The sequence below is a fragment of the Rhineura floridana genome, chromosome 3 (genome assembly GCF_030035675.1).
Source record: "Rhineura floridana isolate rRhiFlo1 chromosome 3, rRhiFlo1.hap2, whole genome shotgun sequence".
Taxonomy (NCBI): Eukaryota; Metazoa; Chordata; class Lepidosauria; order Squamata; family Rhineuridae; genus Rhineura; species Rhineura floridana.
Window position 1 is genome coordinate 208,681,360 of NC_084482.1, and position 15,689 is coordinate 208,697,048.

At 44.6% G+C, this 15,689-nt stretch overlaps 1 protein-coding gene across 1 annotated transcript; it reads right to left on the reverse strand.

Moving 5' to 3' along the window:
* Nucleotides 1-4,624: 4,624 nt before the first annotated feature.
* On the reverse strand, nt 4,625-13,253 carry LOC133381356 (zinc finger protein 345-like). The gene is made up of 6 exons (XM_061620386.1): nt 13,143-13,253; nt 9,055-9,466; nt 8,445-8,526; nt 8,050-8,132; nt 7,675-7,801; nt 4,625-6,906 (listed from the first exon to the last, which is right to left on the reverse strand). The coding sequence occupies exons 2-6, from the start codon at nt 9,457-9,459 to the stop codon at nt 5,045-5,047; spliced, it is 2,559 nt and encodes an 852-aa protein (XP_061476370.1). The 5' UTR covers nt 9,460-9,466; nt 13,143-13,253; the 3' UTR covers nt 4,625-5,044.
* Nucleotides 13,254-15,689: the final 2,436 nt, after the last annotated feature.

The window sequence follows — 15,689 nt, forward strand, 5'->3', positions numbered from 1 at the left end:
GATTTAGAAGCTACTATTGTGGGAGTGCCTGCCAAGGTGTCCAAAGCAACACCAAACCCAGTATTGTGGGATCAAGTCCAGTTAATGTGGCCTGATGATTTATTTATTTATTTATTATTTTATTTATATCCCACCCTTCCTTCCAGCAGGAGCCCAGGGCACCATGTGGCCAAAATGCTTGCAGTGATGCACCCGACCACCTGCTCAATAGATCCTTGTCCGTCCTGGCTTATTAAAGCTAGCTGGATGACTGAATAGGTGTAGTAAATGCATCTTTGTGTGATGATGTGATGGCCACTGCCCTTAGAGGCAGCAGTGTCTCCACTTCTTAAAAAGTCCACGCTAGACCCAATGGAGTGTAACAACTATAAACCAGTTGCCAACACCCCTTTCTTGGTGAAGGTGGTTATAGAGCAATTGCAGGTATTCCTGGATGAGACTGATTATCTAGATCCATCATAATCTGGATTCAAACCTGGTTTCGGAACAGGATCAGCCTTGGTCACCCTGATGGATGACCTCTGCTGTGAGAGAGACAGGGAGATTGCAACCTTGTTACTTCTGCTTGCTCTCTCAGCAGTATTTTACCATTGACCATGGTATCCACCTGGACCTACTCATTGGATGGGTATTGGAGGCACTGTATTATGGTGGTTCCTCTCTTACCTTTAGGGACACGTCCAGAAAGTAACAGTGGGTGAGTGTTCCTAGGCCCCCTGGCACTTATTCTACAGGGTTCTGCAGGGTACTATTCTCTCCATGGCATCAGGGCCTCTTACTCCTTCAGGGACAGCTGAGTCTTGCTGATCCATCTTTGATCTGTGAGTAAGAAGATGCAGCATCTGTCCTACTGATCTACCCTTCACAACTCTGCCTCCTCTGTTTGGTCTCCGTCTCTCAGCCTTTCACTGAGCCCTCATCCCTTTTGTTACTTATGTCCTTTTTGGAATTAGTTTCTGGGTCTGAGGTGCTGTATCAAAGGAGGAGATCCATTTACTGTACAAGCCAAAGTTTGGTTTCAGGGAGCCATGGAGATCATTATGCCTAGCTGAACGCTGGAGGAGCAGGAAGGGTGCTGGCAAAGCATCCTTGAATGTGAGGATTATTCATCCTGCCATGTAACCTTTGAGATAAACCAGTGATGGGGCCTGGAGATGCCTTTGGGGATTGAATCTGGGACCTTCTGCATGCAAGGCAATTGCCCTAACACTGAGGAATGACCTGTCCCCAACATTTATTTTATTCAATTTGTTTAAATATAGCAAATTTTAAATGCACCACACATCCACACGAGATGGGGATGATTATTGTTGTCACTTCGTTGCAGACGGGGAACTTGCAATGCCTGAAAGGGCTTTTCTTCCAAGCTTGCATGTGAAAGTTGTAGAAGCCGTGGGAATGTTTTCCCCAATCCCTTTGCTGCCTGCCTGCCTGCTGCTGAAAAGATCTTGCAAAATCAGAAAGGGCTTTTTCTCTTAGTGCTGGAGAAGTGATTGGGGTGGTTTCCCTGGTTGTTTCTCTGCCCGCTAGCCTGGACAGGCTTCTGCATGGGAGAGAGATGTGTGCACACTCTTATGTGTATGTATATGAGTGTGTGTCTGAGCAGCGGAAGGCAAGTCTCGCTGGGTGCGCATTGTCAGCCTGGCTTGGCTGCAGGACATTTGAATTCCCTCTCTATCCCTTCTCCACCCTTTGTTTAGCTATGTTTCGCTCGCTTGCTTTTTTCCTTCTTCAGTGAGATTCCACTCCCACTGTCTTGCTAGCAACTAACAAAATGCGATGCAACTGTTTGCCTTAGCCCAATGTCCAAATGCGTCGCCTTCATTCCTCTTGAAACACGCCAAATGGCCTCTTTCTGTGAATGCTCAAGACTGAGGGCTCCCTGTACCCCCTTTATTCGTGAGCTATCCAGACTACCTCTAGGCAAATACGATGGTCACCTGAGCTTCCAGGCTCCTGCCAGCAGATGGTTTGAGATAGGTGGACTACAGGTCGGAGATCCCACCAAAGAATATATTTAGGTCTAGGGATATTTCAGGAAAATTAATTAAGAGCCCAACAGCAGAAGATCTCATAATGTTCTATTTATTAACTCATAAAACATACATATAATACTATGCGTGGCCGTAGCCAAGGAATCAGCGTTCATAGAATCATAGAGCTGTAGAGTTAGAAGGGGCCTATAAGCCCATCGAGTCCAACCCCCTGCTCAATGCAGGAATCCAAATTAAAACAGACCTGACAAGTGGCTGTCCAGCTGCCTCTTGAATGCCTCCAGTGTCGGAGTGCCCACCACCTCCCTAAGTCATTGGTTCCGTTGTTGTACTGGTCTAACAGGAAGTTTTTCCTGATGTTCAGTAGAAATCTGGCTTCCTGCAATTTGAGCCCATTGTTCCGTGTTCTGCACTCTGGGACTCTGGTTCTAGATCAACACAACACATTACAGGGGATGTATACCAAACTATACAATACATCACATTACAAGTCCTGTCGGTACAATATGTAACAGAATGCCCTCACCCTTGTTGTGTGTGGATCTACAGCAGGGCAGCAGTCTTCTGTTCTTCTGACCAGGCGCAACCAGCACTGGTAAAAATGTCCCGGGCTGACTGTCTTATATAAGCCCCTCCTATCTAAACAATCTTACCTGCAATCCTATCCTGGCTGTATTAGCTGCTGTGCTTTCCTGACTGCAATTGCTGGAGGTTTTACTATGCAAGCTTTGTGGAGTGGTTGCTAGGCAGGCCTGGATGACGCCAGATCAACTAGCCCATGGTCACTAGCACACCTGCTTTGTTTCTTTTGCAGTCAGACCTGGCAGCTGGCCCTCTATGCTGCTAAAGGGGAGGTCTGGCCAGTAGGACAGCAACCAGAGATGCACGCTTCCTGCTATCACTATGTTTACTTTATAGGACGAACATTGGCTAGGTTCCCAGAAACAAAAAGAAAGCAAAGGATCAGAAAGAGGAAGCAAGAATAAAGGACCAGAATAAAACCTGAATGTGTGTTACTAGCAAGAAAGAATTCTACATGCCTCTGTATCATTCATTTTCATACATATATACATGATGGTAGATAGCAATTAGTGGTCAAAAAATAGGAAAATATAGAGAATTATAGCTTCAGCCCATAGCACTCTGCTGGGGCTTTCAGTGGTTTGGGTTCCTTCGCCCACCCGTTCCCCTTTTGCTTTCAGCAACATGGTGTGTATTAATGAGTCACACGCAAACAGGCTAGGAGAGGAAAATAAACTCTGTGCCTCTGGAGTAGAAAACAGCTGTGGGGACAGGTAGAGGGAGGGTTGGTGGTGCCTGCATTCTGTTGTGCAGCCATTCAGTTGAGTAGGGCTTGCTCTCGACTTAAGCAGTGCCTTCAATTCCAACCTAAGGGTTGTTGTTACTCCTCCTCCATTTATATCCCATCTTTTCCTCAAGCAGGTCAAGGTGGCTTACATGGTTTTCCTCCTCGTTATATCCTCACAACAACCCTGTGAGATACGTTGGGCTGAGAGTCAGTGACTGCCTCAACCTCACCCAGTGAACTTAAAGGCTAAGTGGGGATTTGAACCCCGATCTGTACTGATGGTTATCCAGAATTATTGGTACCCCCAAATTTGTCAAGACATGCTCACTTATGGCAGCTATTTTGTGTCAAGCCACACCCTTGTAGTCTGGTGCCCATGAGACTCTCCCAAAATTCCACATGTCCCTTGGTCCAAAAAGCTTGGTGATCACTAATCTAAGAGGTTGGGGGGTTGGCAAGGGCTGAGGGAGTGGAAGGAGTTAGTGAGGTCCAAAGGAGAACAGCTCTGACATTGGGGGTGCAAACGAGAAGGGAAGGATGATAGCAAAGGGCATTGCAACTCCCTGCTTTTATCCTTGCCCCTCCAACATCAGTCCAATCCTGTACGTTTGGTTGATGAGTAAAGAGGGCATCAGGTTTGGGGCAGGTGGGGTTGGTGAGTGAAGCAAGCAGGGGCACAGCCCCTAGTATATATACAGATTTCAGATTTTCAAGGAACTACAAAACCAGAAAAGAAGTCTAAACTTAACAATTATACAATACTTTTGTAAAGCACACCAAGCTAGCTGTCAGGTGCCATAGCTTTCTCCTCATTTAGAAGTTCTTTCACATGGAAAATGTATAGGGATGTTCCTTCTAAGATCTTTCCCAATATTACACAGGTTCACAGTTGGACCATTTGATCTGTTCAAAGAAGATACCAAAGAAGACCCCATCCCATTCCACAGTTGCTGTCCTTTCCTCTTGCTATTTTTAATTATTTCTCCACTATTGCTAATTTATTTTTAAACATTTTCCTTTACCCGGACTAATGTTATGTTTAGATTTGTCTGAACCTTTTGTCTGGGACACCAGAGTGATCTTAATAGGCATCTAAAACCACAGGGGTCTGTTCCCTAGAATTACATTCTGTAATAGTGGCATTATTCTTCTTTTAAAGTAAAAGGCCACGTGGTTTTGACAGCTTTAGTACAGTTTAGCCTGATGGGTCCTGTTTGGCCACCATGTTTTGCCCATTGGAACAAAGTAAGGACCTCACTTGCACAAGAATTTATACAGATTCTCCCCTCTGTGAATTATTTCATGAGAAGTTAGCTGCACCTTCTAACTGAAGCTGTTTTGGGTGTGATTTAATATTTGTATGCTGTTTTTCCAACAACTAAGTTGAGCTCAAAGCATCTCACAACAATAGCAAAACATGTACACATAAAAACTACACTTCCTAATAAAAGTATAATAAATACAGTAAATGATCCAAAACAATATTAAAATAGAAAAATCACAAAACACAAATGAATCACAAGTATGAACACAAGAGCCTGATGGATCATGCCAACTAGAAACCTCTGAGAATACAAGGAGCACTCTCCCAAGATTTCCAGTAACCGGTATTTATATCAATACTGTATCAAGAAACAGAAAATCCATCCATCTCGTTACCACATCTCTCAGCTAGAACATATTCAGTCACCTCCCATCTTTCACCTGGGAGATAGGTTTTCTATACTCGACACGTTAATGTCTATCCCTCTTGGATTATTGATATTCCTGTTTCTTCTGAAGCTCTCTCAACAATTCCAGCATTATTTAACAATTTCTCTCTTGTGTGAATTCTCTGATGAGAAGTGAGACGTTTCTTGCAGCTCAAGCCCTTTCCACATTCCAAGCATTTGTATGGTTTCTCCCCAGTGTGAATTCTTTTGTGGGAAGAAAGGTTAGAACTATCTTTGAAGCCCTTTCCACATTCCAAGCATTTATATGGTTTCTCACCTGTATGAATTCTCTGATGGGAAGTGAGACGTTTCTTGCAATCGAAGCTCTTTCCACATTCCAAGCATTTGTATGGTTCCTCCCCAGCATGAATTCTTTTGTGGAAAGAAAGGAGAGAGCTGTCTCTGAAGTCCTTTCCGCATTCCAAGCATTTGTATGGTTTCTCCCCTGTGTGAATTCTTTGATGGGAAGTGAGACTGATCTTGTGACTGAAACTCCTTCCACATTCCAAGCACTGATATGGTTTCTCCCCAGTGTGAATTCTTTTGTGGGAAGAAAGGTTAGAACTGTCTCTGAAGCCCTTTCCACATTCTATGCATTTATACGGTTTCTCTCCAGTGTGAATTCTTTGATGAGAAATAAGATGATCACTGCGAAGGAAGTTCTTTCCACATTCTGAGCATTTATAGGGTTTCTCCCTAGTATGAATTCTTTGATGCAAACTGAGAGAGCAGTATCTACTGAAGCTCTTTCCACATTCCAAGCATTTATATGGTTTCTCTCCTGTATGAATTCTTTGATGCAAAGCGAAAGCTATCTTGTGACTGAAGCTCTTTCCACACTCCAAACATTTATGTGGTTTCTCCCCAGTGTGATTTTTTTGATGCAAAGTGAGAGAGATGTTGTGATTGAAGCTCTTTCCACATTCCAAGCATTTATATGGTTTGTCCCCAGTATGAATTCTTTCATGGGTACTAAGCTTATAACTGGAGGGAAAGCTCTTTCCACATTCCATGCATTTATATGGTTTCTCCCCAGTGTGAATTCTTTTGTGGGAAGAAAGGTTAGAACTGTGACGGAAGCTCTTTCCACATTCTAAACATATATGTGGTTTCTCCCCAGTATGAATTCTTTGATGCAAAGTGAGAGATATCTTCTGACGGAAGCTCTTTCCACAATCCAAGCATTTATACGGTTTCTCTCCAGTATGAATTGTTTCATGGCTACTAAGTTTATAACTAGAAGGAAAGCTCATTCCACATTCCATGCATACATATGGTTTCTCCCCAGTGTGAATTCTCTGATGATCAGTGAGAGATCCCTTGTGACTGAAGCTCTTTCCACATTCTAAGCATTTATATGGTTTCTCTCCTGTATGAATTCTTTGATGTGTAGTAAGTTTATAACTATAAGGAAAGCTCTTCCCACACTCTAAGCATTTATATGGTTGCTCTCCACTGTGTATTATTTGATGATTAGTCAGAGAGGAATACCTACTGAAGCTCTTTCCACATTCCAAGCATTTATATGGTTTCTCCCCAGTGTGAATTATTTGATGCAAAATGAGACTGTTGCTGTAGCAAAAGCTCTTTCCACACTCCAAGCATTTATATGGTTTCTCCCTTATGTTGTTTTTGATGTGGGCATTGCAATTTATTTTAAAATTGAGATTTTTCCAATAATCAAAATAATTACTTCCTTTGTTTCTTTCATCTGTTTTTTCTCGGACTGAAATTTCATGGCATGCACTGCTCTGAGAAACAGAGGATTCATTCCTCCTCTCCTCTCCTTCAGTTCTCAGTCTCTGCTCTTCGCTCTTTATAGATGTGTCTCTTTCCTGTGTCTCTTTCCCACGTAGTTCTCCCTCATTCTTGGCTTCCCATTCATCACCTTCTGCAATGAAGAGAGAAGCTGATAAGAGCCTGAGGAAGAAATGGCGCCTCAAATCATTAAACAACTTCAACCTTTGTGATAAAAGTCTAGACAAAAGGATAAATTAAGAGGGAAGCTTTGGACTTGTCCTCTGAAAGCCCAAAATGTCAAATGTTACATCTTTTGAGCTACCTTAAAAACCAAAATGGAGCCCAGCTATGTTGTGTTGGCCCATAGGCAAAGGTTTTAGTTAGAAATTCCAGAAAGTTTTCTTTATAAATATGAAGCCAAATATCAAACCATAAAATAAACATTTTATGAGGGAAATGAGGGAAAAAGTGGGTTCTGTAAGCACATCTTTGAACTCCTCATACAATGTTTCTAGGAAGGCAAATGCCTCACATATTTGTGGAAATTTGAGACCAGTAAAAGCCAGGGTGTTTTTGGAGTTCAATGGCCGTTGGGCCCAGTCATAAAATCTGCTCTGTCTCTAATGTCAGTTGGCTTGTTGGCCAACCAGAAAATGACCAAGAAGCTAGCTCCACCTCCCTAACAACTCTGAAACACGCCTCTCAAATGATCTGGCCAGTTTAAACCAGTTGGGTCATTGTTTAGAAGGGACGATGCACATACAGACAGAAAACAGTAAATAAGTGTCCATTCAAGGTAACTGCAAAGGAGTAAGAATCCCAGAGGAAGTAGGTGGCACTACATCAGAATAGCCGGGTGCGTTACATAACAAAATATTGAATTTCAGAACAGATATCACGCTCCGCCATGGAGCCTTACCAAGACAGGCCAGAGTCCCACAGCTCTCCTCCATGACTTCCTTGTGCAGAGCTCTCTGGTCAGGATCCAGCAGGGCCCACTCCTCTTCCGTGAAATACACAGCCACGTCCTCAAAGACCACTGGACCCTAAAAGAAAAGAAAACATTTCCTTCTAGATAGCATAAAGATGATCTATTACCTACATAGAAGAGTGAGTTAAGGTGAGGTGGCTAGTCATTGTTCTCAGGACTGAAACCTTCTTAAATGGCATTCACAGCTTTTGTTGAGGACAACTATGAGGAAAGCAAAGAGAATCAGAGCGATTCACTGAGGCCCGGGGAGGGGAGCAGGGGACAGAGGCACCCAGGCTGCTCCCAGCCTCTCCCTCTACCTACCTGATCCAGGGCAACAGCAGCAGCTTCCCCTCCACCACCAAGAGGAGATGGTTTCGTAGGTCTTGCCGGCATCGTTCCATCCCCTGTGAGAAACATTACTATATACAGAAGCCATTACGATATACTTGTTTTAGAAGTTACGCAAAATACGTCTCATCTGTTGAGTTTCCAATTTTTACTCGCTATTTATATTTCAGTTGTGTGATAAAACATCTCTCCCCAATTCATCTCTTGGCCAGAAATCAGACTGCTGGTGCCCAAGTACAAAATCATGATGTTATGCAAATAGGAGCATTGTTGAGCTGATTAAAAGGCTGGATACAAGATTAAAAGAGCCCATGGAGTCAAAATCAACAGAGAGAGACCAAATGGAAATACACCCCATTCATCCTTACCCAGCGGCCTCTGTCTGGTGTCCAATCGGGTCCTCTCTGCCTCAGGGAAATCAGTGCCCAATTCTGCAAACAGACTCTTTGCCTGAAACAGCAATAAGAACTGAAGTCATCTAACGGAAAGATTAGAAAAGGATTGACAGAGGCAAAACCCTTAGGAGGCACTGGATATCAGGAATAGCCAACAAGGTGCTCTCCAGATGTTGTTGGACTTCAACTCACTTCAATATGAATTGACTGTGGTGATTGGCGTTTTCCTTCAATAACATTTGGAGGGCATGTTGAAACTGTTGTCTCTTTAAGGGGAATGGTTTGTGTGTAACACATAGAGAGGCCTAACTGGGGTATCTTTTTATGTAACCCCTATTGAATATCATGAGAAGTGAAAGCGACTAGTTTTCCCCGCTTTTTCTCTCTGCTACTTCCTTCCTTTTCCTCATAGTTTGTAGAAGCAGAGTTTAGTGTTGTTGCAAGCCAAGTGTGTAAATTAATAAATATAATCAGAATTAAAGAAGTCAAGCTTCCAAGAACCATTTTTTCCTGTTAAGAATATCTTACCTGTTGCAACAAGGCACAATGTTGGCTATCCCTGATCTAGATAAAACCCTCTCACCTGCCACTGTTCCTGCTGCTTCTCCTCTGCCTGGCTCAGGAGGAAACCTTCAGCCAGGGCCACCGCCTGGGAACTGGTCTCCGCTCCACATTCCCTCACCCAGGTCTCCATCTCCGCTGGAAGGATCCTCAGGAACTGCTCCAGGATCACCAAGTCTAGGATCTGGTTCTTTGTGTGTCGCTCTGGCTTCAGCCATTGACAGCAGAGAAGGTGGAGTCTGCTGCAAACCTCTCGGGGCCCCACAGCCTCCTGGTAGCAGAAATGCCTGAACAGTTGGCATTGGACATTCAAGCTGAGGGTGTTCTCCCCCAACATCTTCTGCATGAATTCCAGCCCTTGGGTCCCAGTCTTGATGGCATCCGGGCTTCTTCCTGCTTCAGAGGCAGCTGGTTCTTGCTGTTCCATTCTTGATCTGTGGATAAGAAGATGCAGCATCTGTGTTGCTGGTCTGTCCCTTACAACTCTGTCTCCCCTCTCCCTCTCTCGGCCTTTCACTCAGGCCCCATGTCTTTTTGGAATTATTTTCTGTCTGAAGTGAGCTGAGCCATTTATTGCATGATTGAAAGTCTGATTCCATGGAGTCATGGGGATCATTATGCCTTGGGCAAGGGCTAAAGCAGCAGGAAGGATGTTGACTAAGCATCTTTGAATATGTGGATTATTCTTCCTACCATGCTGCCCTGGGTTCCTTCTGGGAGGAAGGGTGGAATATAAATGTAATAAAGAAATAAAAAATGTAACCTGTGAGATAAACACAGTGATGGGATCTGTATCTTCCTTTGAAGATTAGTGTTTGGATAACTGACACCTCTCTGATAGCAGCCCTTAAGGGGCCCTGAGAGAAGCATGACCCTGATTACCCCCTAATCATCTTTTTTAAAACCCACAAAAAAGGACTCAACTTGTTAGTGGAAGGGTCGTAGCTCAGTGGTAGAGCAGCATCTTTCCACGCAGAAAGTCCTGGGTTCAATCCCCAGCACCTCCAGGTAAGGCTGGAAAAGACCCCCTGCCTGTAATCCAGGAGAGACACTGCCAATCAGTATAGACAATACTGAGCTAATGGTCTACGGTCTGACTCTATATAAGGCAGCTTTCTATATTCTCTGACTTATCTCTGTGGTCTATTCAAGTCTCTGTTTAACTGGGAATGAAATATCATCACTTTGATCCATTGATACCTTTAATTACCCTTTGGTTTGAACGGCCTCCTTTCAGCGCTAAGAATTATTTATGGTTTTGTTTTTTAAAAAAAATTAAAATGGAATGCCATAGTTCCTGGGATTTATGACCTGGGTGTGATAAGGACATTCAAGGATTTTATAGTATAACGAGGAAGAGAACAAAAAATCCCAAATTTTTGGGATTGTCATCTTAAATGAATGAAGGACTAAGTTTACCTTCACCCCAGCCAGCATGAACGATGGGGCCACCCTGTCGTGCACTGTGAATGACCACTGGGCATTTAGATTGCTCTCTTTGCTTATTTACCCTTCTAATACAACAGGTTTTTTCAATTTCAGTTGGAGTCTCCTGAGGACAGTTCTCCCAATGGAGGGCTGTAGAAAGCGGAGGCCCTCAAGGATCGGTATTGGGACCTGTACTTTTCAACTTGTTCATTAATGACCTAGAATTAGGAGTGAGCAGTGAAGTGGCCAAGTTTGCTGACGACACTAAATTGTTCAGGGTTGTTAAAACAAAAAGGGATTGTGAAGAGCTCCAAAAAGATCTCTCCAAACTGAGTGAATGGGCGGAAAAATGGCAAATGCAATTCAATATAAACAAGTGTAAAATTATGCATATTGGAGCAAAAAATCTGAATTTCACATATACGCTCATGGGGTCTGAACTGGCAGTGACCGACCAGGAGAGAGACCTCGGGGTTGTAGTGGACAGCACGATGAAAATGTCGACCCAGTGTGCGGCAGCTGTGAAAAAGGCCAATTCCATGCTAGCGATAATTAGGAAAGGGATTGAAAATAAAACAGCCGATATCATAATGCCGTTGTATAAATCTATGGTGCGGCCGCATTTGGAATACTGTGTACAGTTCTGGTCGCCTCATCTCAAAAAGGATATTCTAGAGTTGGAAAAGGTTCAGAAGAGGGCAACCAGAATGATCAAGGGGATGGAGCGACTCCCTTACGAGGAAAGGTTGCAGCATTTGGGGCTTTTTAGTTTAGAGAAAAGGAGGGTCAGAGGAGACATGACAGAAGTGTATAAAATTATGCATGGCATTGAGAAAGTGGATAGAGAAAAGTTCTTCTCCCTCTCTCATAATACTAGAACTCGTGGACATTCAAAGAAGCTGAATGTTGGAAGATTCAGGACAGGCAAAAGGAAGTACTTATTTACTCAGCACTTAGTTAAACTATGGAATTTGCTCCCACAAGATGCAGTAATGGCCACCAGCTTGGATGGCTTTAAAAGAAGATTAGACAAATTCATGGAGGACAGGGCTATCAATGGCTACTAGCCATGACGGCTGTGCTCTGCCACCCTAGTCAGAGGCAGCATGCTTCTGAAAACCAGTTGCCGGAAGCCTCAGGAGGGTAGAGTGTTCTTGCACTCGGGTCCTGCTTGCGGGCTTCCCCCAGGCACCTGGTTGGCCACTGTGAGAACAGGATGCTGGACTAGATGGGCCACTGGCCTGATCCAGCAGGCTCTTCTTATGTTCTTATGTTCTTATGAGTTTGATTTCTTTGATTAAAAGACTGCAGTTTTCAGTACCAATTTCTATTCAGTTTCAAAAGATCCTTTCTGCACCCAGGGTCTGCATGTCCAAATGGGCACATGCGTGTCAGCCAGGAACACTGACAACGCCAGTCAGTGTACGACCAATGGGGGCATGAATACATCTACCTGGAGTGGCAGCTGTTGGCTCCATGTCAGTGGGGAGTGGAATCCACTTTGGGTTTTAGCTGGAACTGTCCAAGGTGCTATGCCATCACTGCCTACTGGAAATCCCTCCTCAATTCAAAGCGGTGTCCTGAATTTGCAGAAGGACGGAGGGAAGAACTCTCCTCCCTGATTGGGGGGATCAGGCAAACACACCTCTTGTGCACCTCCTGCTCTCTGCAGCCCTAGGAAAACTCTCCAACCAAATGTGCAAAGGGGAAGGGGGCTCACCAGATTTCAGAGGGGACCACCAGCGCAGGGCTGGAGAAAACAGCGGCTACTTTCCCCCAAGTGTGAAGCCAGGCACCAAGGGCCTTTGGATGGGGGTGCTTTTGCTTTGGGGGACACAGCCTCCCCCTTCCCCACCAATTCCCTTCCTCTTTAGGAATCACAATTAGGTCACTTAACCCACTGAGGTCTGGTATATTGGTACTGTCACAGACGCCACCCTTTTGCAGTATGATCCCTGCCTCTGACGTTTCACTTGTTGTACCAAGGCCTTCCATATCTCCCCCCACTTTATTTATTTAATTTATATCCTGCCCTTCTTCCCAGTAGGAGCCCAGGGCAGCATCTGTCCCTATCCTATCACACAGACTCATTGGCCAGAGAAAGACACACCACAACTCCCCATCCAGCTGCGGTCTACCACCTTTACATTTATTATTAAATTTATATCCACCCTTCCTTCCAGTAGCAGCCCAGGGCAGCAAATAAAAACACTAAAAACAGATTGTAAAACATTAAAAGCAAAACATATTTAAAAACGTCTTTTTTAAAAAAAAATCTTAAAAAGCAATTCCAGCACATAACGCAGACTGTTACAAGGCTTATTGAAAGAGGAAGGTCTTCAGTACGTGCCGAAAAGAGATAGCGCTTGTCTAATATTCTCGTTAACTAGGATTCGTTTTTAAGGGGAGTGGCGGAAAGGAAGCTCTGCTCCCTGATGGTGGGCGTTGTGATGGGGATCCCGAAGGGCTCAGCCCAAGAGGCCACCTCCTTATGGGGTGAGGGCCTCTCCCTTGCACTTGCTGGCCGCTCCAGCCTTTTCAATCTGGGCATCGCCCCGCCGCCCGCAAGGGTCTCCCAGCCCCGTCCTCGCCCCCCTGCCTTGCAGCTCCCTCTATGCACCCTCCCCTGCAGCCCTGGGACTCCCCTTCACCCCAACCCACAAGGGAGGAGAGGGGGCTCACCAGACCCCAGAAGGAGCCACCGAGGCTGCTGCCCTTGTGAGTGAGAGCGACAGAGAGACCGGAGCCGTTTTCCTCCCAGGGAAGAGCACGGCCGGATGTGACGTGTGGGGAGGTGCATTTCCCTTGAAGGGCAGAAATGGCCCGCTTCCCTTCTTTTCTAGTATTCCCGTCTCGTTCATTGTAACCCTTACAAGGTCACGCAGCTTGATCATTTCTCAAAGCAGGAGCCAAAGGAGGAAGGGGGCATCGCACAGAGCAGAGGAACGCAGGAAGCTGCCGTATATCGATTGGTCCATCTAGCTCAGTATTGTCGACACTGACTGGCAGCGGGTCTCCAGGATTTAAGACAGGGAGTCTCTCCCAGCCTTACCTGGAGATGCCCTTGGGGACTGAAACTGGGATCTTCTGCATGCGGAGATCACTGAGCTGTGGCCTTCCCCCAATGTTTTTTTATTCAGCTTGTTTAAATGTAGCTAAATTCAAGGGGACCACCTGGCTTTGCAAAGACTAGGACTGAACTGGTCCAGCACAGAGCGAGATGAATAAGACAACTACCTTTGTTCTTATTTAAACAGCTATTTAGAACCATGAGGACTGGCATCTTGTTTTATCTTTAAGGGAAGGAACCACAGCTCAGTCGGGAAAGCACCTGTTTGGGACGCAAATGGTCCCTGGTTCACTCCCCAGCATCACCGGGTAGGACTTGCAACGTCTTCCTTCTGAAACCCTGAAGAGTCGCTGCCTAGGGGCTGCCCACAGATACATGAATATATGTGAATAGAGGTGTTCAGGCACTGATACATACAGGAACGAGGAAATACAGAGCAAATATACTTTAATATGTGTCAGTACCTGCCACTTACGAAACACAGGGGAGGGAGAGTAATCCGGAATGACCCATCTTGCAAAAATGAGAACAGTTAAGGAATAAAATACCCACAGAAGAATGGAAATCCAGCAGACAAACTGTACAATACTTTTGTACAGCACACCACACTGGCTGTCATGTGCCATAGCTTTCTCTGCATTTAGACTTTCTTTCACAGAGGAAATGGATGGGGGGCGGAATTCCTTCTAAGATGATCCACAATATCACACAGGTTCACAACTGGGCCACTTGATCTGTTTAAGATAAAAACAAAAAACAATCCTATTCCAGAGTAGCTGTCCTCTTTTTCTTATTATTTTTAATTGTTTCTCCACTATGGCTAACACTATTTTATTTTTAAACACTTGCCTTTACCTGGACTAATTTCCTGTTTAAATTGCTCTGCACCTTGTATCCTTGTATCTGGGATACCAGACTGATCTCAGCTAACATGCATCCATAACCACCAGGGCCTGTCCCCTGGAATTCCATTCTGGATTGGTGGCCATGCTCTGCTTTTAAACTAAAAACCATGTGCTTAGGACTGCTTTGGTAAGTATTAGCCACATGGGTTCTGTTTGGCCACCACTTTTTGCCCATTGGGGCAGTTAAATCCAAGTCATTTACGGTACGATTGAAAGTTTGATTCCAGGAAGCCATGGCAATCATTATGCTTTGGGTGAAGGCTGGAGGAGGAAGGAAGCTGGCTAAGCATCCCTAAATATGTGGATTATTCTTCTTACCCTGTAACCTGTGAGATAAACACAATGATGGGATCTATATCTTCCTTTGAAGACATGTGTCTGGATGGCTGATAACTCTCTGATAGCAGCTCCAAGGGGCCCCTGAGAACAGCGTGATCCTGATTACCCTCTATTCTTATTTTTAAAAACCCATGAAAAAGGACAAAATTGTTAGGGGAGGAGCCATAGCTGAAAAGTAGGACAGCATCTTCGCATGCAGAAAGTCCCAAGTTCAATGCTCGTAATCCAGGAGAGACACTGCCACTCAGTGTGCAATACTGAGCTAATGGTCAACGGTCTGACTCTGTGTAAACTGCCAAAAAGGAGAGGGTTCCACAAAACAAACACAAAAACAGAGTCACTACAAAGTATAACAGAAAGCAAAAAAGGGGGAACAACAGGCACTGGGGCATACCACTGTAATGCAATATAAACAGGTGTACAAATAGCCAAACTACAAATGAAAATCATAGCTAACCAGAAATAATATCACAGATACAAAGGACAGTGAAGTATATTACTGTGATGTCAATAATAATAATAATAATTTAATTTATGTGTCGCCTATCTGGCCGGTGGCCACTCTAGGCGACGTACAACTCAGTTACAATAAAATACATCATAATAATACAATACAAACGATAAAATTATAAAACAATGACAGTTCAGAATAATAGGCAATTAGTCATAAGGATTAACCCTCCCCAGAAGTCCCGAAGGCCTGTCTGAAAAGCCAGGTCTTCAAGGCCTGGCGGAATACATTCAGGGAAGGGGCATGCCGGAGATCATACGGGAGGGAGTTCCAGAGAGTGGGGGCCACCACTGAGAATGCCCTCTCTCTAGTCCCCACCAACCTAGCTGTTTTAGTTGGCGGGACTGAGAGAAGGCCCTGTGTGGCTGATCTTGTCGGGCGGCATAATTGGTGGCGTTGGAGGC